Below are 23,256 nucleotides of genomic sequence, written 5' to 3'. Positions count from 1 at the left end.
TTGGAATTTCAAGTTTGGTAGAAGGACAGATCAATATCTTGGCAGATGAATTCTGCATCCTTGAGATCGTATGATGTCCTAAATAAGACAACTGACTTCTCCACCCATTCACTTTCTCGGGGATATTTACTGAGGGCCTATAAACTGTGCCAGGCATTGTTTAGGTGCTGTACAATAGCGATCAGTATGACCCTGTCCTCAAAGGAATGACTCTAAAAACAGTGGTAAAAGACACCTACATAGACAATTAAAAATAACAAGATGAATGCTATAATAAAGACATTATTGAACTTTTGTAGGAGCATAGAAAAAGAACAGGTAACAAGTGGGCTCAAAAAAGTATCACAAAGGGGTAACAGCTGGTCTTAAAGGGTAAAGAGAAGTTTGTCAGGGGTAGAAGGGATGGAAAAGCATTTCAAATAAAAGGATCAGCTTGTACAAAGCAGAGAAGTGTGTGCCAAGGAATGATGTGTACTCGTGAACTTCAGTGTGAGTGGATTATAGGGAACAGTATTATAAAATGAAGCTGGAGAAGAAGGTTGGCCTGAAATTGCAAGGGGACTGAAAGTTCTGTTAAGAAGCTAAGCATTTTGACCGTGGGCAGCAGACAGCCCCAAACATTTTCAAGTAGGGACATCACATGAGAACTGGTTTTTGTTGGACAGTAACAATGTAAGTTATTAATGCCATCAAGAAAAGGAATAAAGGCATAGAAAGTTAACCTCTGAGTATCCTCTAAGTACCAGGTATCTATGACCTAATTACATCATTTCATTTCACAACAATGCTATAGGAGATGTGTTTAAGGTCTTTATTTTAATAAAGAAATGGAGGCCGGGTGCACTGGCTCATGCCTGTAATCCCACCACTTTGGAAGGCTGAGATGGATGGATCATGAGGTCATGAGATTGAGAACATCCTGGCAAACATGGTGAAACCCGTCTCTACTGAAAATACAAAAATTAGCCCGGCATGGTGGTGCGCGCCTCCCAGCTACTCAGGAGGCTGAGGCAGGAAAATCGCTTGAACCCAGGAGCCAGAGGTTGTGCTACTGTGCTTCAGTCTGGGCCATAGAGCGAGACTCCATCTCCAAAAAAACAAAAAAGAAATAGAAAAGACTCACAAAAATGCTAACCTTATGAAATTCATACCCACAAAGGGCAGGCATTTCTATTTTGGGGGGCCACCACCAGTCAGAAAACTGGGCTCAATGAACAGGTCCTGATCTATCAAGACATTGCTTATATTCTAATGAATTAATCATTCTCATTTTGTATATGATTAAACCAAAATTAGAAAACTGATGTGTTCCAACATAGAAAGGCTCTTCATTACTTTCTGACTGGATTTGTGAAAATCATTTCATTACATTTGTAAGATAGTAATATTTTATACATATTTGTATCTAATGAACTAAATTTATCTAATCTGGTATCTATAACTTAAACAGGATCTAAGAAAAACATCACATAAGAAATTAGGTTACCTACAAAAATACAGAAACATATTTTTATATTCCTAACTGCTTATTAATTATATATAATATGAAAGATTTCAACATAAAAGCCTATTAGACATACAAATGTAGTGAATTCAAATTAGGTTTTAAAAAGTACAACTCCCGGATTCATAAGAAAAATCTCACCTTTTATATCTTTTTCTAGATTCAAATCCATATTTATAAAGGGACGATTACATCTTAATCATGGAAGTATTACGAAAGACACAGGGCGAATAGGAGGCAGTCTTGCAGCTTAAATAAAGCTCGAGTTTAGATTCTTACTTTTTTGTATTAACTTCCATCCCAACTGTGAACTTTTGGACATTTTGCACCCTAAGACATTTGGCTCTTTGTCAGTCCCTGGCAAGCGTGTGTGTGTAATAGCGTATGTTAAACTACATGCCTGAGAAAAAGATAATCCAATCTAAACTATAATGCTGTTATGTACATACCTAGTTCCTATTTATCAACTGCTATAGCATGACTGTGTTATTCAAAGACTTCTGGGTATCATAGGCCACATAATACCACAAGTGAAATGATCTAAGAGTTAAAGCTGAAACTTCAGTAGAGGTAACAGAAACCTATGACCAGCTCAGAGTACACTGGCAGTGTCTTAAAATTTCAGTGAGTCATTTCAATGCAGCCTTTTTTTTTTTTTTTGGCCCATCACTTCAAAACTACAATAGTCATCGCCCAATAGACAAAAAAAATGAGATATTTACTTAAATTGGTGACTTTCAAATTTTTAAAAAAACTGTAAAACACAGTAATAAATATACTTTATCTTCTGACCCAAAACTTATGTGTTTGCCATGTGTGTATACACATATTTCCTTATATACATATATGTATTTATGTCGGCCCTCTGTATCTGTGGGTTCCACATCCGTGAATTCTACCGATAGAGAACTGAAAAGTAACAACACAGCAATTTTTAAAAACATCATAAAAAATACAGTAAAGCTAGGTGTGGTGGCTCATGCCTATAATCCCAGCATTTTAGGAGGCCAAGGAAGGCAGTTTGCTTGAGCTCAGGAGTTAGAGACCAGCCTGGGAAACATGACAAAACCCTGTCTCTACAAAAAATACAAAAATTAGCTGGCTGGTGGTGCAAGCCTGTAGTCCTAGCTACTCAGGAGACTGAGGCAGGAAGGATGGCTTGAGCCTGGGAGGCAGGGGTTGTAATAAGCTGAGATTGTGCCACTGCACTCCAGCCTGGGTGAAAGACGGAGACCCTGTCTCAAATACATATATACATACATACATACATACAGTGCAATGATTTTCATAGTACTTACCTTATATTAGGTATTATAAGTCATCTAGAGATGACTGAACATATACGAGAGGATACACGTGGGTTATATGCAAATACTGGACTACCGTACATCAGGGACTTGAGCAGTCTCAAATTCTGGTACTGGTGGGAGTCCCGGAACCAGCTAGTCACAAATACCCAGGGACGATTTAAAATGACATCAATAGTAACAGTCACTCTTTGGTGATTTGCAGGGTGGGGAGGGATCAAATTGTGGTGTTGTCGTGTTTCATTTCATTTTTTTTTTTTTTGACAGAGTCTCACTCTGTCACCCAGGCTGCAGTGCAGTGGTTTGATCTCAGCTCACTGCAACTGCTGCCTCCCGGGTTCAAGCGATTCTCATGCCTCAGCCTCCTGAGTAGCTGGGATTACAGGTGTGCGCCACCACATCTGGCTAATTTTTGTATTTTTAGTAGAGACGGGGTTTCACCATGTTGGTCAGGCTGATCTCGAATTCCTGACCTTGTGACCCACCAGCCTCGGCCTCCCAAAGTGTTGGGATTACAGGTGTGAGCCACTGTGCCTGGCCTGTTTTTTTTTTTTCCTTTCTCAGCAACACTAGAGCACAGCTATGAATAGTTAAGAGAATGAAGCCTGAAGCTTTAATGTGAGAGAAGCAAAGCCATCTGCCTTAATACTTAAAGCCCACACACTCACTTCCTGACTGCTACATCTCTTTAGTTGGCACCGTCATTTCCACAGGTGAACTATAAAGAACGCATGAACCCATGATGAGTCCACTATCATCTTCTAAATCAAAAGACTTTTTCATTTGCATCAGGAAGGTTTTGAAACTATTTATCTAAGACTAAGAGTACATTCTGAAATGATTTTGTTGTTGTTGTTGTCTTTAAACTATGGTACACCATTGCGTAGGGCAGAAGAATTTGAATGGCTGGGAATTTTGTATTTATGTTTAAATTTTCCGAAATAGCACAAAATAAGTTAACTTTGCTACAACATAATAACGGATTACCTGCCCATTTATAGCATCTGGAGCAAGATAAATAAGAGCTCAGTAAATATTTTCTAATTTAAGCTAAGAATTATGATGTAATTCAACTGTGACTTCACAACAGGAAAACATACTTTCTTTTTATAATTTTGCTTTACAATGTCATATAATGTACAATGTTTTATACTGTTGTAGTTTCACTCATATAAAATTCATTTATATTTTCTAGAAAAAACAATGTTTTAAACACTAACCATGTGAATCATTATTACAGTTGCTAATATTTGCCTACTTTGATTCTAACAAATTTAATTAGGCTCGGAGAAAGCACTCCATTGCCCTCTTGTGGTAACTTTGCTGTACTATGTTCGCCAAGAGTTAAAAAAAAAACAATTTTTTTCTTTCCACTTAAGAGGCAAAGCGGTATTTTAACCAAAAATTTCTGAACTTCCAAAAGCCGTATATAAACTTTCTGTCCTCCACTGTCCATATACTTCGTGCCTTCTCTTCAGTTTCTACCTCAGAAATTTAGTCTTTTCCTTGCTTTTTATAAAAGCAATTACCATACCAATAGCATTTTTTTCTGAAAGTTACTTTCTGTATTCAAATGCACACAAAATAATTAAAGAAAATCTTCATCATCATACATACACTTTAAATAAATAGAAATAACTAAAAAATGTATGGGGCTGAGCTTAGCATTTTTTCCCCAAGAGCACAGGTCTTGCTAAGATGGTTAATAGTCCAGAAATTTCACAGAAGACTGAATATTTTAAGTTTTTAGAAGTAATAAAAGTCTTTCCTCTAAAATAGTCCAACAATATGCAATGGCCTTATCCTCTTTCCAACACAATAGAAATACTTCTAGCTTCTTAGCAAAATTAGTGACATGTAACATATGCCACTATAAAACAGACTGTATAAAGTTTTCTAAAAAACATAAAGGAATTTATTTAATGTTTAACATATTTAAACATTGTGGAAAATACAAAAACAAGATGGATTCCTAATTAACTAAAAATTCACTCTTAAAAATGGCAAAAATATTCTTAAACGAATAATGAGTGATCAAAATTTTTTTTTTTAGACACAGGGTATCACTCCTGTTGCCCAGGCTGGAGTATAGTGGCGCAATCATGGCTCACTGTAGCCTCAACTTCCTGAGTTCATGTGATGCTCCCACCTCAGCCTTCCAAGGAGCTGGGACTATAGGCGCATGTGCCACCATGTCTGGCTAAGATTTTATATTTTTAGTAGAGATGGGGTTTTGCCATGTTGCCCAGGCTGATCTCAAACTCCTGGGCTCAAGTGATCCTCAGCCTCCCAAAGTGCAGGGATTCTAAATGTGAGCTCAGCCATGATCAATTCTTAAAGCTATCATACTGTGAAAAGTGGCCACTTGTGTACTCAATCAGCACTCATCTCAAAACTGATGAAGAAAGACTAGAAATTACAGGACTAGGTGAAGAAATACCTTCTGTACAGAGGGGTAAGAACTTTCAAAAGCATGGTAGCATGGCATGTCTTAGAAATTGAAGATGGTTTAGCGCAACAAAGCACAGATTATAAATTGGGCAAAGCAGGAGATGAGGTTGAGAAGTTTGTAGGGGCCAAAGAAGAAAAGGTCCTAGATGATATGTGAAGGAAGGATGAGATAGTCAAGCATCCACAGTTGGGGAGTGAAGCAGCAAATAAGAGTTTGAGAAAGGCTAAACATGGCAGCTCACACCTGTAATCCCAATGCTTTGGGAAGACAAGGTGGGAGGATCACTTAAGCCCAGAATTTTGAGACCAGCCTGGGCAATATAATGCTACCCGTCTCTACCAAGAAAAAAAAAAAAAAGCTACCAGGGAAGTTGAGGTGGGATGATCACTTGAGCCTAGGAGTTTGAGGCTACAGTGAGCTATGATTGTGCTACTGCACTCCAGCCTGGGAGACTGTACTTACATTATATTAGGTATCCAGTAATCTAGAGATGACTGAAAGTATATGAGAGGATATATGTGGGTTATATGCAAATACTGCACTATTGTACATCAGGAACTTGAGCAGCCTCAAATTCTGGTATTGGTGGAAGTCCTATTCATGAATACCCAGGGATGACTATATTTTAAAATGACATTTAATTTCCCTGTCTCTTAAGAAAAAAAGAAAAAGCAAGATCACTCATTCTAGTATGGTGGTATGGAGGACAGACTGAAGGAGTGAAAAGGAGACAGGAAAATTAGAAGTCATTTGCAATGACGAAGGCATGAATCAAAGCAATGGCTCTGATGACACAAAGAAGAAATTTGAGAAATACTGAAAAATAAAACCATTAAATGTGAGTTACTATGAGAATGTGGGGCATGGGGTCTAAAAGTTCACATTCTAGCTTTGGTGACTACGTGGATGTGCAATTCCCAGAGATAGGAAATGGTATTTTCAGACATACTGGATTTGAGGTGCCACCAGGAGATGGCAAATAGGTCACTTGGTTGGTGGAAGTTGGAGAGAAAGATCTGTAAATTATGGATGGCTAAGCAGTGAAAGGAACCTGGATGAGAGATCACCCTGGGAGAGTATAAAGAGTGAGAAGAGATGAAGGCTGAGTTTGAGATTGGCAACATTTGAGTATAGTCCCATTTCCCTTTTAAAAGGGTTACTTTTGTTATATAATCATAACTTTGTTCATGTTGGGAGAAACAGCAAATGATTTAGTCTCTCTTTGTTTTGCAGATCAGAAAACTGAGGGTGTCAAAGAGGTTATGTGACTTTATTTAAAGCTGTTAATCTGTAGAAGACAATGAGAACTCAGGTTCCTGGACTGAGGCCAGGTTGTTCCATTGCTGCTCAAATGCTCTTTCTAGGACTGTGTCCTTCTTCCCCTATGCTATACACATTGTAAGGACAAGAATTGGAAGATGTTTTCTTGAATAGTTGTTTGATGGCAATGTTTCTGTGGTTATTTGCACATATCATCAAAACTAAAATGTTTTATTTCCAAGGAAAACCTTCCAACAATATAGTTTGTTATTAAATAAGACCCAAATTTACAATTCAACACATGCTTCCTGAATATTCTGGGAAACAAGGAAATGCCCAATCCTACAATTATGAATAGCAAATGCAACTGTATCAAATACACACAAAGAACGCTCATTAGATGTCTAATCTTGATAGTCCTTTTTAAATCTTAGGTTATTGAGAATGGGTTTTACCAGAGAATAATACCATATATCGCAGAACACACACTCATTAAGAAAAGCAAGAAGCAAGAGATTTCTTTGGACTACCTGCTTGGTTTGGCCGTTGCCAGCTTGGTGACTTGATGACACCGGTAGATCCCACAGGTTTGAAGGCGGCTGCAGTTGCGAGGCTGGCCACCCCGGGTCTGCCAGAGGCTGGGCTGTCCAGGCTCTCCGGCATGCTCCGTGTGGAAGCTACTGAGGAAGCCAACTGCGGAGAAGGCTCCTGAGAGTTACTGTAAAGGAAATAAAGAAACATCATTGGTGAAGTGGTACCAACGTAACTTAGCAATAATCCTTTCTTTTCAAAATTCATGAATTTTTAAGGAAAACAAAACACTAATTAATCAATTTTTTAGAGAAGAAAATAGGGACTGCTTCTCTTTAAAACAAAGAAAGGAGTCAGATTGCATTTGTTCTGCATGTTGAAAATTATTTTTAAAAGATCTACCACAAGAAATTAGGCTATTGAAAACTTATGCAGTTAATCATTTTAAATGATAAAAGTCTCCCTGACACCTCACCCCTTACCAGTTACTTTTTTTTTTTTTTTGTAGACACAGGGGTCTCACTATGTTCCTCAGGCTGGTCTTGAATGCCTGGCTTCAACCAATCATCCCACTTCAGCCTCCCAAAGCACTGGGATTACAGGTGTGAGCCATCATGACCAGCCCAATTACTCCTTCTACTTACATACTCATTCATAAATATTTAAGCACTTAACTATATGCCAAACGTTGGTTGTGCCATGCACTGGCCACAAAACAATAAACAAGAAACAACATCCCTTGCCTAACAGAACATCCAGTGTGCTGCATTCACAATAAAGGGAAAAAAGAGACAAGACTACCATTATCTTCTCTTAACCAGAGTTACCTGTTTACAGGAGGTCTTATCTATGGTAGATCCAGTTTGGTTTTGAAGATCATATGGCCTTTATTACCAAGTTATTTGTTATTTATAATTATATATGACATCATTTTCAAAAAATAATAATTCTATGTAGCCCAAACTATAAAATAGAGCAATGATTATTTTCATCAAGTAAAGTATAATACTACTACTTAAAAATAATACTTTCGGCCGGGCGCGGTGGCTCAAGCCTGTAATCCCAGCACTTTGGGAGGCCGAGACGGGTGGATCACGAGGTCAAGAGATCGAGACCGTCCTGGTCAACATGGTGAAACCCCGTCTCTACTAATACAAAAAATTAGCTGGGCATGGTGGCGCGTGCCTGTAATCCCAGCTACTCAGGAGGCTGAGGCAGGAGAATTGCCTGAACCCAGGAGGCGGAGGTTGCGGTGAGCCGAGATCGCGCCATTGCACTCCAGCCTGGGTAACAAGCGAAACTCCGCCTCAAAAAAAAAAAAAAAAAAAAAAAAAATAATACTTTCAGGCTGGGCGTGGTGGCTTATGCCTGTAATCCCTAGCATCTTGGGAGGCTGAGGCGGGCGGATCACCTGAGGTCAGGAGTTCAAGACCAGCCTAAAAGACATGGTAAAACCCTGTCTCTACTAAAACTACAAAAATTAGCCGGGTGTGGTGGCAGGCACCTGTAATCATAGCTATTTGGGAGGCTGAAGCAGGAGAATCACTTGAACCCAGGAGGCGGAGGTTGCAGTGAGTCAAGATTGTATCATTGCACTCCAGCCTGGGTGACAGAGCGAAACTCCATCTCAAAAACAAAAACAAAAACAAAAACAAAAAAATACAGAAAACAAAACCTTTCTATTACTTAACTTTTCAATGATGGTTGCTTAAAAAATTCCATGCACAAAAATTCAAATGATTTCAATACCTGAAATCAACAGCTGGAGAAGCGACTGATAAAGACAGGGTACTATATTAATGACTTTGATAAAATAACCTTACTTACACTGTTTTAAGTGGAGATTATTTTAATAAAAATACGTTACAAACTAAATACTGTCCATGATCTTACCAAGTGAACAACAGTTTATAATTTCCCCAGTGACACTTAAATCTTAGGTAACACCTAACATAGTAAATCCCAGACTGCCCATCCATAGAAGGACTGCTTGCAAAGTTGGCCCTTGACTGGCATCTGGGAACTTGGCTGGTGAACTGTGGCCAAGTGACATAAAACTTTCTCTAAATGCTAAGAGTGGCTCTCTGTGCCTTAACTGTTTGTACAAACAATATGGTTTATGTTGAATACCTGCTTTCCTTCTGAGAGTCTAGAATCCTGGTACAAACTCACCACAAGGTGCCTATGTAACAAGCCCTTAAGAAAAACCTTGGTATGTGTTCTCTAATGAGCGTCTACGGTAGGCAACGCTTTGTATGTTTTGCCACATTTGCTGCTGGAGGAATTGTGCACTTCCCGTGTGACCCCACTGGGAGAAGCCTTTTGGTAACTTGAGCCTCATTTCCTCTAGACCTGGTCCCATGCACCTTTTTCCTTTGCTGACCTTGCTTTGTATTCTTTTGCTACAAAAAAATCATAGTCATGAGTGCAACTATATGCTCAGTCCTGTAAGTCCTTCTAGTGAAACAATAGACATAGGAGTGGTCTTGGAGCATTTCTGACACTAAATGGTTTTGAAAAACTATACAAACAATTTTCTTGAAATACTGGTCCCTATTCTTGTTCTCTCAAATGCAAGTGTCATAGAGCATCACCTTTTATTATTTCTGATCAGTTTAATTTAAAAAACTAAAACTTGCTTGATTATAAAACACACTATACAATAAAAAATGTTGAGCACTTAAAAAATCTTTATAATAAATAAAAAGTCAAAGACTGCCTCCCTCATGATAATGTTGAACACAATTATCAGTAAAGGCAACAAAACAAAAAACATTAATGGAAACAGGGTTCAAACATTATAGTATAGTGGTTATGGGCATCTTCTAAAAACACTGTAACGGACAAATTATTTTACTTCTCTAAGCCTCAGCTACCTAAACTTTAAGTGGGAATCACATTTTGCTCATAAGATTTCTATGAGGCTTAAATAAGATAATTATATATAAAGTGCTTAGCATACTCTAAAGCACAGAATATAACCTTAACATAATTACTGTATTCAATAATAAAAGTAAGTCTTATTTTCAACACTTTTACTCATTACAAATAAATGATTTTTGAAATACTTATATAGAGGTCATTTTCATTCTAGGATTAAATTACTCTTGCAGATTTTATTTTTAAAAGTAATTAATAATGTATATAATCACAAGTCTAAGAAGAAAATTTATGACCAAGCAATGCTAGAAATTATAGATGAAACAAATATATAGTCTGGAAATAACAACAAAACCCAATCCCTCACCATTTAATGTGTAGTCATCTGAAAGAATTAAGATTTAATTCCAGGAGAGCTGCCAGACAAACTGACTTAAAAGAGAGGACTTCGGTGTCAAGCTTAATACAGTTTGCGTGAGGGAACTGGTAACAGTAGCCCAGGTTATGAAAAAACCTAGAGAAGCATGAGAGCCATCCTCAAATTTCTGATATGGGGATTCACTCTACGTGACTACATTATTTGCCTAATTTCATGGAGTGAAATCTATAGTGAGATGGATTTGCTTCAATAAAAGGTGCTTCCTAATATAAAAAATCATCCAAAGGAAAGAAATCTGTTCCTACTGAGGCTTTCTGTAAGACCCCTGTCACCAGAAGCTACTTAAGGAGAGGATGGAATGCTGCAGAACAAATGTAGCCATTTAGCCTGTAGAAGGCTCAGTTATATTTCAGCACGATACACAAAGCCTTCTAAGATAAAACTATAATCTACTAGTCTAATCTTATCTGCTATCACTATGCTACACAAACTATATTCTGGCCACCCCTACTGTCTGTCCATAATTCTACATTTTTTTTCCAGATTCTACATACCTCTTCCTACTCTCTATATGCACCCATCCATATCTTATCTGTAATTAATGAAATAAGTAAATATAATACACATCATGCACCGTGTTCAAACTAACATACACTATTTTGTTTATTTATTCAAGCTTCCACCAGTAGAGACACTCCTTTTAATTCAGGACATTTGTTAACTGCATGGCATATAATTTTATACTGATGTATAATAGCCCGTTTAAAATTACTATTAATAGTTACTTCTTTATGCATCTTGTCTCCTCCACTACATTATAAACTACCTGAGGTTGGGGACTTTACTGTGACTGCAGGCAAATTATTTAAACTTGGCAAATTTCCTCATCTGTAAAATGGTATAAAAATACTACCTTTATCCCAAGGTTACTGTAAAAAATAAGATACGAGATAATACATGCGAAGTACTTAGCACAGTGCCCAGCACAGAGTATGTGCTCAGGAAATATAAGGGATTCTTATTTCTACATCCTGTAATATCTGGTTTGGTGATAATAAAATTAGCAATAAGTATATTTACTAAATAAGCATCCTTCACCTGCACTAAGAATTTTGCTTCTAAATGTATTGTGGATCATTAGAGCGCAGGGTATTGACCCCAGACAAAACTTTACTTCCTCAGTTCAGTTTTAAAAACACACAATACTTCTTAAAGTTTCCACAGGATAAGTACTATACAAGCTAAATAAAATTTTAATTTTGATTGTATCTTTTGTATACAGATTTGTATATATTCTCTCTCAAAGGCCTAAGACGTTTAAATCTTAAAACAGTACTCTTTAGCTACAAAGGGCTTGGAGTAAACTATAAAGAATTCATAGAAATCTAAGTTATAACCAAGGCAGTTCTTCCATTTATGCTTAAATCCAGAATTGGTCTGAAGTTCAATTTTCTCTGGGGAAATAGATCCCTATTTACTTGAATCATTTAATTTTGTAATGGAAAAATACTAGGGTTTATCTAGACAATCATATATCTGAATATATGATGCCCAATCCTCTAAAACTCTAGTATTTTCCCCCTAATTTTAATTATTAGCTACTATATACAGAGAACACATAAATATTAGGTATTGGCTGGGCACAGTAACTCATGCCTGTAATCCTAGCACTTCAGGAGGCCAAGGCAGAAGAATCACTTGAGCTCAGGAGTTCAAGACTAGCCTGGACAACATAGCAAGACCTTGTCTCTGTAACAAAACAAACATTGTACTAAAGATGAAAGGATTAAAAGTCACCGACCATACTATTTTATACATGGGAATAAAATGTAATCAATAATCACGAGCAGCAAACTTCTAAAATTAATGATTTATTAACATAGTATGACATTGTTACTTAAATTAGATTGCTATTTTATTTCTGAACTCATGATTCAAATATATTTTTTCTAATTTTAAATTGTTTAAGATGTACCTAAATCCTAAACAAAATTTAAATGTTTTCTAAGTGATTCTAATGAGGAAATTGGTGTAAATCCATAAATATCCTTGACTGATACCACAGATACTGATATTAAAATATGGTTATTTCCACTAATCTGCCAAATAAACAAGGACTGAAATGAAATAATAGATTGATATCAATACCAAGATTTTTCTATCTCGAGAATACCAAGATTTTTGTTTCATTTTTTCAAAAACTGAAAATAGAGACAAATACACTAATAGAGCAAAAGTTTATTTTCAAGATGGAGCTAATGAGGAAAAAAAAAGGAAGAAAAGTTAACTCTCAGTGTCAGCAACCTGATTTATCTTGAGTTTACATTCCTTTCCCACATTTGTTTAACTATTACAAAAAATAAAGCTCAGATACAGATTAAGAACACTTGGAAATTTTAAGTCTATTTTCAAAGGAAAAACTCTGCTTGAAGAATCCTTTTGAAAGCAACTTATTCTAATTACACGTTTAAATTTTTTTTAAAAAAATCTAAGTGTACATCACAGGTTTAACTATCAATTTTTAAGTTAAACAGCTTTTGGCTAAAGTCTTACCAAACAATGGTATACTAACATACAGATTCTGAAATGGCAGGAAAGGAATATTTCTGGAAAGGCCTTAGTTACAAGCAATTGTTTATTTTATAGAATTCCTCTGTCAGAACTCCTTTAAAGGACCTGGACATGTAGAGAGGGTAATGAGTGTCTTTCCTTCCAGAATTCCATATTTAGAAGAAAGTTTTTAATATTTTCATAAGCAAAATTCTTTAACTTAGAGTTTGTAAACCAAAATTTAAAGCACAATATACTAATATATATTATAATGGAAATATATTTTAATGGAAAAAATATTTTTGGTATTATACTATGTTTATAATTTTAATGATTACTATCACACAAAAGTAAAAATCAAGATAAAATATCTCTGACACATTTTATGATTACTATCATACAAGATAAAATGTATCTGGTCTTTTGGGTACCTCTCTCAGTAAGTTAGCAAGGGTCTCCTCAAGAAACCCCATATTCCAGCTTTCTAGAATGCCAACTAGCCTATCTTTTTAGAAACCATTTCCCTCTCTCAATATCAAACTATATTTTGTCTTAGTCCTATTGCTGCTAATAAAAAGCAATGGTGATGACTACTAATAACTGCTCTAGAGGTGAGGCCATAGATAGCACAGTCAGTCCATAAATGCATGCACGCTCTTGCATGTATATGCACACAGGCACTTTTCTGGAGAGAGGATTTATAGTTGTCACTAGTTTGAAAAGTGTGGTCTCAGCAATCCCATTACTGGGTATATATCCAAAGGAGTATAAATCATTCTATCATAAAGACACATGCACATATATGTTTACTGTGGCACTGTTCACAATAGCAAAGACTTGAAACCAACCCAAATGCCCATCAATGATAGACTGGATAAAGAAAATGTGGCACATATACACCATGGAATACTATGAAGCCATAAAAAAGGATGAGTTCTTGTCCTTTGCAGGGACATGAATGAAGCTAGAAGCCATCTTTCTCACCAAACCAACAGAAAACCAAATACTGCATGTTCTCACTCATAAGTTGGAGTTGAACAATGAGAACACATGGACACAGGGAGGAGAAAATCACTCACCAGAACCTGTCGGAGGGGTGGGGGGCTACGGGAGGGATAGCATTAGGAAAAATACCTCATGTAGATGATGGGGTGATGGATGCAGCAAACCAACATGGCACGTGTATAACTATGCAACAAACCTGCATGTTCTGCACATGTACCCCAGAACTTCAAGTATAATAAGTAAATAAATAATAAAAATTAAAAAAAAATTTTAAGTGTTGTCTAAGTGTACTCAAGTACTCAAAGTGTACTCTAAGTATGGTCAATAACCTACCTCTGTACAATCTCATCCCTTACAATGAAAGACTTCTGCTCACTAAACACTCACAATTGGGCAAATATATAATATAAAATAATTTCAGGTATTGTCTTTTCTTAGAGAAAAATGTACTATGATCTTTCCCCCTTGTTTAAACACCTCCCTTAAAAGTTACCCAGAATAATAGGTAAATATATTGAAAAATCTCTATAACAGTGGTTAAGACACAAACATCTAATCAATAGACAGCCTAGTTATATCAGGTTTTCACTATGTTGTACACTTTGCCACTGACTTTATGTTCTGTCAAAAATCATTGTATACAGTTATTTCCTTAAGATTTTATATTTAGTAAACACCTGTGATATTTTTATTTTTTATATTATGCCTAAAATTTCTGGCTTCATCATTAAGCTTAGGAGAAAAATCTATGTTTGTGTTTAGCATTTCTCAAATATAGTGAAAATTAAGTTGCTTTTCCAAGCAAAACCTTCATATTTAAGGACTATAATATATAGCCAATCAAAATTGATAATTTTTTCATTTTTTCAAATGGTATTTCTTACCAAACATTTGAGTATTCTAATATAGCTATATCCATGCAATAAAAGACAGAAGTTCTACTGCAATTTAAATAATTGTAAAATTACTCAAAATTTCACACCGAACATCAAGTATGCTAATGAAAGATGTCACAAAAGGTTAAAAGGTGAGTTAATAGGACATACTGTGCTTGTGTATTAGCATGACATTGAAATTACAGTTAATTCAAAATTGGGCACAAATCCCTAGAGCTCTAAGATGTTCTCACCTGGCCTGTTAATACAGTGGTGAAGTGAGAGAGAAAGCGATCTCCTTAACAGCAAACCACACTTGCCATATCTGCTCCCACAGTACCTTGTTTTCTTAACATGGATAGAGCCAGTTGATTTCCTTGAGGACTGCAGATAGGAAAAAGCTAAAGGCTTGGAGACAGGGCTGATGCAAAGTGCATCCAGGATTGAGTGGTATCTTTCAGGAGTGTAGAGCCTGGTAAGCATTTAGAAAGAGTTTTAAGTCAAAATTCGCACTACCAATAGCAGATAGTAGTTTTTAAGGTCTGTGATTTGAAACATTTCCTTTGAGAGAGGGAGGGTTGGGGGAGAAAGAAGAAGAGGGAGGGGAAGCACAAAGCAGCAAAAGAGGATCAAAGAAGGTAAAAAGAAGCACCAAGAGTTTATTCTATCGCTTTACTCATTAACGTAACATTGATTAGATTGTCACCAAAATGGTCAAAGCCATCAGTTAGAAAGCATTTGAAGCTCTAACGACTACAGAAATTATCAAAACCCCCCACATTATGAAAATAAAACATTTTATTCTTTTTGGAAAAGAAACTAATTTTATTTCTTTTAGGGGAGAAGGGTTATTTCAGAGAGTGGTCTTCAGATCACACTTTAAAGGTTGTGGGAGAAGATAAAATCAATAGAAACTTAAAATACTCATTAATACTTTATTGTTTCAAATATAAAACCTGAAAATTGTAAAAACCCAAGTGCCAATTAGCACATAACATGTAATAATCCACACAACTGAGAAATATCATACATAAATGGCAGCAATGGGGAGAGACTAAAAGGTGATTTTTAAGAAAAAAAAATCAGTAACAAATACTGTGACATTTATCCACAATCTAGATAAAATATCCACTACACAATTAAGAGCTCACAATAGAGCTATGATTGCTTCAAATGGGTATGTTTTCTATGAGGTGACTTGTAAGACAGTGAAGAGCACTGGGATCACATCAGACAGATGCTGCATGTGTAGTTCTACCTGGTTTTTGCAGCGATAACAGCAGACACAGTAGCAGCTGCACTGCTCAGAACTGCAGCACTATATTTAGCAGGAGAAGAGAAGGTAGAAAAGTTTCGAAAACCTTCGAAAGAATTTTCCACATTTCCTGTGGAGCAGCTTAAACTGACAAGAGAGAAAGAAAAACAGGAGAGGAACAAAAAGGAAAGTAAGAAAGTGTTGCATAATAAATATAAGAGAGCAATCATTCCATATTAATATCCAGGCATTGTAAAGGTGTGAAGTGTAAGAAGTGTAATAGGAGTTCAGGCCATTTAGTTACTGTTGCTATGGTTTCTCTCAGAAGATAAAAGCTGGTGTATAATCCTCCAAAAAGCAGATTTTGACATACAAATACTCTTGAATGTATTTAAGTTCACCGACTCTATTCCTATTTAAAATTACCTTGTATCACACATTTGAAGACTGACTTTCCAACAACTTAGTAGAAAATAAATCTAAACATGAAGTCTGAATTTCTATAAGCATAGAAAAAAGAAAACTTTGTGTTTTTTTTCCCAAAAAGCCTCTAACAAGCTTTACCTTAGAGACGATATACACTGACAGTGTGACATTTTAATAAGACTTATGTTTTCAGGAGAAGCAGGTACAACTGACTGCGTATTGAGAAGCAGCAATATCCTTTAACTTGAAAAGAGATAATTGTTTAAAATATTGAGAGTAAAGCTATTTAAGGGCAGAAAGTACCTTTGCAAAAATAAACAGATGTTACAGTGAATATGATCAAAACATCACCTTTTCTGTTGAGTTCCATTATTTCTATTTTCAGTTAGTTCTGTAAGGATTTTCAAATGCAGGTATAACATTTTTTCTTCAGAACTAAGTAATAAGTATTTGTTATTTAAAATAATAATTTTCTTTTGGCCTTTTAGAAAAGATCAAATGCCTGGACAGGAATGAACATACTATCATTAAGACTATAATGATTTTCAAATTGATTATTCAGTAAAATAAAAAGAGCGTCTAAACTGCAGAGTGTGAAACTTGTCGTCTCTCTGCTTCATTTATGGGTACAAGTTATCAATGAGCATTATCACTACAGCATGACCACTTTTTTCAGAAGTTTGTGACAATGGCCACCTCCAATGCAAAGCAATTATGTGGCAAACTCAACCCCCAGTTAATGAGAGGTTAGATATCTGAAACTGTGAGGGTTGACATAAGTCTCTTTTTACTGTCAGAAGAATTTAATAAGTCATTCTTCCAAGTTCCATAGGCTATAACTTTACAAAAACCATTAGAAAAAAAATTCAGGAACAGTGGCAAGCTGTTTTTTCAAAATTATACAGAATTAAGTAAATTTTTTTTTTGGTCTATCCAGGTCTATCCATTAAATTAAACTGTATGGCTAAGTTTTAACAACTGTTGTGAATGGTTAGAAAAGAAAACATCAGGTTCTGTAAAGAGAAAAGAAAGATGCTATCAATGGCAGGGCAAGGTAGGTAACATGAATGTCAAAGGGAAGAATAAAGTTACAACGTGATTCAACTTTTGAGTTTCCGAATTACTCCACATCTTTGAGACAATGGTTACTATTTAGAGAAGTAATTGGTGAATAATAAGAACTGGAAACTTAAGTCTATTAAAAAATCACTTAAAAATAAATCAGCTAATTTATTTTTCTCCAGGAAGAAAAAGAAATGGTAATGAATTTCTTTCATCATATTGTATCACAAATAATAGAAAAGGATTTAGTATCACCAGAATCTAGTAATATCTCATAAGCAGTTACTTATCTGACTATCTTTAGAATATGTCTGGGTATCTGGTAACATATTGTGTATGACCTTGACCTGTCTTTGAGGCAAACGCTCTAATTCAGAAAAAGAGACTCATGACAAATCCAGCAAGTCAACTTTCCAAATCACAAAGTGAATAAATAAAAGAGATTTCTTGATTCTATATTAGAAGTTAAAACTAAACAAAAATATAAATATAAATATAAAAGCAGTGAGAAGTGGTGTTTTGAGGCTGACTGCCGAGCTTTCTTGTCTATATGTTAATCATGTCAGTTCTGTAATCAAGAATTACCTTTTCTTTTTCAAACAGTTTAGTATATTTAAATTCACTGCCAGCTTTGAAATTTAAAAACACCAAGAAGGAAAAGTCTACCTAGAATAAGTAGTTGCTACTTTAGAAAGTGTGGCCACTTGGCTACCAACAGTTAACACCTGAGGAGTTGCAGGTGGGTGCGGTCCACTCTTAGGTAGGTCTTCCAGAAAACTGTCAAACCTAAGTTTTCAGAAGTAAAATATATAAGGCAAAGGAAATATTAATAAAAAGCACAAAAGACATTTATCATCTATACCAACCTTTAAATCTATATTAGTTCAATTTTGGGAACACTAGTTTTTTTTTTTTTTTACTTCACATCTACAAATGGTTAAAACAAAAACCAACACTCCCACCACCATAAAATATGGGCTGTTTCCCCCCCAAATCCTTTAGCATGGCTACTTCTATGTAATAAAATATTATGCTTACAGGGGAAAAGAAGGTGGAAATTCCCATTTACTGACTATGTATTTTGAATGCTTTAAAAAATCTTAGGCTCCAAGAAGTTAATTAAGTTGCCAAATACCATACATCTAGTAAGGGTTAGGTGGAATTTGGACCAGGTCTGTCTGTATTATTTCCACTATATAACGCTTTCCAGCATATTGTGAAGCAGGTGCCTAAAAAGTGCCCTATAAGCAACCAACCAAAAATTTCAAGTCAGAATGTTGTGTTTGTAGATCTGAAATTATATGGATGTTGTTTATCTTGATGTAAACAAACCATTTTATCTACTCTTACAACAGATGGTTGCATGCAATCTTAGGGCTTTGTTTTTCTGATACCTGTACTATTTTTGATTTAGAATGCCAGAATTAAGTTTTAGAACTACTACCAGGTAAAGAAAACATGAAAACCTCAATGTCAAGTTCAAAAAAACAGAAAGCACTAAGTATAAAACTTTGGGAAGAAAAATAAAACAGGAAAAATACAAAATAGAGATTTTTTTTTAAAGTCTATAGATAAAAAAATAGAATGGTCAGTCATGTTATATAAATGGATTAAAAAATGGATAAAAAATAGAAAAGGAGAGGTTATATTCCTGTTTCTTATTTCACCTTAGTCATACCTTTACCAGAGTGTTGAAAAAACGTAGACAATTAAAGAAAAATGTCATGATAGAACTAAAACATCATTTAAGAGGTAGAGCAGAAAATTTAAGAGAATAAGAAATACAAGAACCATAACATGGGTCAGCAAACCATGGCCTGCTGGCCAAATTCAGGCCCTGTCTGCCTTTGTATGGCCTATGAGCTAAGAATGGTTTTCATATTTTTAAATGATTAATGGTTAAGAAAACCAATATAATAATATTTCAAGACACACAAAAATTATATAAAATTCAAATTTCAGCATCCATAAATAAGGTTTTATTGGAATTTTATTGGAACGTAGCCAGGTTCATTCTTCATATGTCTATGGTTACTTTCACATGATATGAGAACTAATTGTAGAGACCATATGACCTAAAAAATCTAGTACATTTCCTATTAGGACCTTTACAGAAAAATATTTGCTGACTCCTTTCCTAGAGAATAACTTCTCCACAGAGCTACCAGACTGAACTCTGAAAAACACAAATCTGATAATGTCTGTTAGACCTTCTAGCACTGCTCTAAGTGATCTTGGGCTACCTGTTCTTCGGTGTTATGTCATGAAGCTGGTCTTCTCTCTTTGGCTTCTCCAGTCCACTGGAGCCTTCCATCTCTTTTTGAAATAGATCCTGCTTCTTCCCACCTCCTGGCCTCTGCACAGTCTCCTACTCCTCACTTTCTACAACCATTGCTCTACCACACCTTCACTGGGATAATTCCTAAGCACCCTTCTGGCCTCAGTTTAAATGTCACCTCCTCCCAGAGGGCCTTCCTGATTCCCCAAACCACCTTAGGCTGCCCTGGTGTCATGTGCTGTCATAGCAGCCTGTACTTTTTAACTCATAGAATTTATTATTATTACACAATTTGTGTCATCATTTGTTTAAATCCAGTCTCAGTAGACTAGAAGCTCCCTGATAGCAATAGTTACTGATACATGAAGTGTACACTAACAAAGTGCTTACCACAAGATTATCAACAAATATTTGTGAAATAAATGCTTGAAATTTATTTTTTCCAAATGACTAATTCATAATATTTATATATTGAAACATATTTGTACCTTCTAGAGACTGTGTCACAATTTTGACTAAATAGATATTTTTGCCTAAGGGGGCACATGGTAACTCTAAAGAAATGACTAGTGTTCCAAAAATACCTTTAAAAAATCTCCTCTATAATATTAAAAAATTACAAGTATTTCAGGAAAAAAGAAAATATGGTTATAAATTATTAACATATCTACATATTACCACAGGATAGTTTTTTAAAAAAAAGGAAAAGAAAAAGGAGTGAGTTGGAGAAGCTGAGTCTTCCAACATCTCCGTGAAATATGTTGACTGGAAAAATCTGAGTGCCACTTGAGAATAAATTCCATGTAAGTCATGAAATACCTTTGAAGGTAATCTCCAAGTTTCCAAGCAAATGCTCTTGGGAGGTTTCCCCTGTTACACATATTGATTATCTCTTCATTGCTTAGCCAACCTCTAAAAACTAGAGTTAAGACAAAATCTTAAACTACCTCATTTAATATGGAACAAACATCAGTATCTGTTTTCATTCTGACATTCCCTAATGTTTACTCCTTTTAGGTTGGAAGAAGCTCTGATTGATAGCATGTCTGCAGTAGCCAAATTTTCTGCATTGTCCTGCTTAAATGAGTTTCCATTTCTCACCAGAGAGAGGTATGAAGACTTTCTCTTTCCCAGATAAAGTCTTTCCCTTTTGGCTTGCTTTTCTCAGGATAAATGAACAAAGAGCAATTCGTGCATTGTGACTTTCTCTGCACAATCTCTGCACTTATTCAATGTGGAACCCTGTGAGCAATCTGTCTGGCAAATCAGGTGTGAGTTGTCCACCTACTAACTTACCATCTTTACCATCCTGTAGGACCAGTAAGAAGAATTCTTTTTCTATCCCTTAGTCCTGACAACTGCCCAATAGCAACATTCTTATGCTGTGTACTCCATCTCCTTCCTTAATCTCAGTGGCCTCAATTTAATCCATCTCTCCTTCTCCCCTGGATGCTTTGAGTCCTCTTTTAAAATGCTGTAGTTTCTCTTAAAAACAACCACCAACTATCTTTACCTTCTATTTTCCTATTCCCCTTAACAGCCAGACTGAAATAACAATATACTCATTGACTGTCAGTCTTCAACCATCTCAGCTGGGCCCCAGCTCCCAGCACTTTATGAAACTATGTCTTGCTAAGGTCACTGATGAAATTTTTGTGGCTAAACTCAATGGACAATTTACATTCCCCATTTTAAAAACTGTGGTTAAAAATACATAAGATGAAACTTACTATCTTAACCATTTTCAAGTGCACAGTCATTAGTGTAATATATGTTCACATTACTGTGAAAGAGATCTACAGAAATTGTTCATCCTGCAAATTTGAAACTCTAAAATCATTAAACAACTACGCCTTCCCTCTCCCCCTAGCCCGTGGTAACCACCACCATTCTACTGTTTCTACGAAGATGACTACTTTGCTTTTATTTTTGGAGACAGAGTCTCACTCTGTGGTCCAGGCTGGAGTGCAGTGACGTGATCCCAGCTCACTGCAACCTCCGCCTCCCGGGTTCAAGCGATTCTCCTGGCTCAGCCTTCCGAGTAGCTGGGATTACAGTCATGTGCCACCATGCCCAGCTAATTTTGTATATTTAGTAGAGATGGGGTTTCACCATGTTAGCCAGGCTGATCTCGAACTTCTGACCTCCGGTGATCCACCTGCCTCGGCATCCCAAACTGCAACAGGAGTGAGCCACCACACCCGGCCTGAAGATGATTACTTTAGATACCTCCTATCAGTGAAATCATACAACGTCTGTCTTTTTGTACACATTCCTCATTTTACTTAGTGTCTGGCTCAATAGACTGCTGCTTCTCTTTTCCTGTCATCTGTGCCTCAATCCTATACAAGTGCCTGTTTTTAGAATTATTTCACTGGCTATTCCATTTCCTGAGAGTTCTCTGTCCTAGGCTTTATTTCTCTGTACTCTGCTATCATTAGTATAATGACATTACTCTCTCCTGTAGCTTTAACACCACCTATATACTAATGTCCAAATTTATAACTAGCCCAGCTCTCTCCTATGAGCAGCAGCCCATATTTTGAATTGCCCTTTAGTTATTAATACCTATAATATTCCTCTATCTCAAATCATCTTTCACCATGTCCCAATGACTCTACTTCCAAATTAATATTTTTAATCCATCAGTGTGACACGTCCCCCACCAGGTTACTTAAGGGTGTTATGTCCAATGCTTGAACCTTGAGGGCCAGGCAGTTAGCTAAGGCCATGGTGCCTAGCTGAGGAGCCGGTGTCCCTGAGAACCCAAACATCCTGAGGCATGGCTGGGAATATACCAAGGAAAAAAGGAAAAAAGTCCCATCACACACATGCGCGTACACACAGACCTGGACACACACACACACACATACACACACACGCACATGAGTGTGGGGCAAAGAGCCAGAAAATTAGCTTAAAAGCAGCCTAGAGATGGGGAGTCATGTGGATCTCTTGGAGCCATACTGCTGCTGCCCAGCAATGCCCTGTATGTAGGTCCTAATAAATTCATCTACTCATCAAGCTGGACTTGTCCGAGTCGTTCTTTGGTCTCTTGGCAACTTCACAGTTTGCGAGGAGTTGTGGGGGGCACTACAGTCCCAAGTTTTCTCATTACACCATCCATCTGTCCCCTATCTCTGCAAGCACCCTCTCTCATCTAGACTATGATAAGCACTAACTTATACTAGGGATTTAAGAACTAACTGCTCTCTTGCTTCTTCTTTTGCCAAATCCTGGCTATCCGGCCCCTGTGTTATCTGGCACGGTATAGTGTAGCCCATGTGCCTTAAGAAAAAACAACAAAACACATTTTAGTAAATCATTCTTGTGATTAAAACATTGCAATGAATTCCTACTGCAGTTAGGATAATATCCAAAATGCTTAACATGCTCTACAAATCCCTAAATGACCTGTTATGATCAACCTCTCAAGTATCTTTCCACACCAATTTTCCCTTTATTCACTAAACTACAGTCACATTAGACTAC

General features: G+C 36.3%; 1 protein-coding gene across 9 annotated transcripts in view; it reads right to left on the bottom strand.

The window, feature by feature from the left end:
* The window catches only part of PDLIM5 (PDZ and LIM domain 5), a 220,485-nt gene that overhangs the window by 46,908 nt on the left and 150,321 nt on the right, over window positions 1–23,256 (bottom strand). For 5 of the 9 annotated variants that reach the window (XM_012437695.3, XM_012437696.3, XM_012437697.3 and 2 more), the window contains 4 exons: window positions 18,153–18,272; window positions 16,002–16,145; window positions 15,084–15,215; window positions 7,054–7,241 (listed from right to left, as the gene is read on the bottom strand). In XM_012437695.3, the coding sequence (XP_012293118.3) occupies window positions 7,054–7,241; window positions 15,084–15,215; window positions 16,002–16,145; window positions 18,153–18,272 (584 nt within the window). The remainder of the gene's footprint in view (window positions 1–7,053; window positions 7,242–15,083; window positions 15,216–16,001; window positions 16,146–18,152; window positions 18,273–23,256) is intronic. The other 4 variants (XM_012437702.3, XM_064369296.1, XM_012437703.3 and 1 more) reach the window with 1 other exon arrangement.

Source organism: Aotus nancymaae, unplaced genomic scaffold, assembly GCF_030222135.1.
Source record: "Aotus nancymaae isolate 86718 unplaced genomic scaffold, 86718_ANA_hifiasm-v0.15.2.pri h1tg000006l, whole genome shotgun sequence".
NCBI lineage: Eukaryota > Metazoa > Chordata > Mammalia > Primates > Aotidae > Aotus > Aotus nancymaae.
The sequence above is the reverse complement of the archived record's forward strand: the minus strand, read 5'-3'. Positions and strand labels throughout refer to the sequence as shown.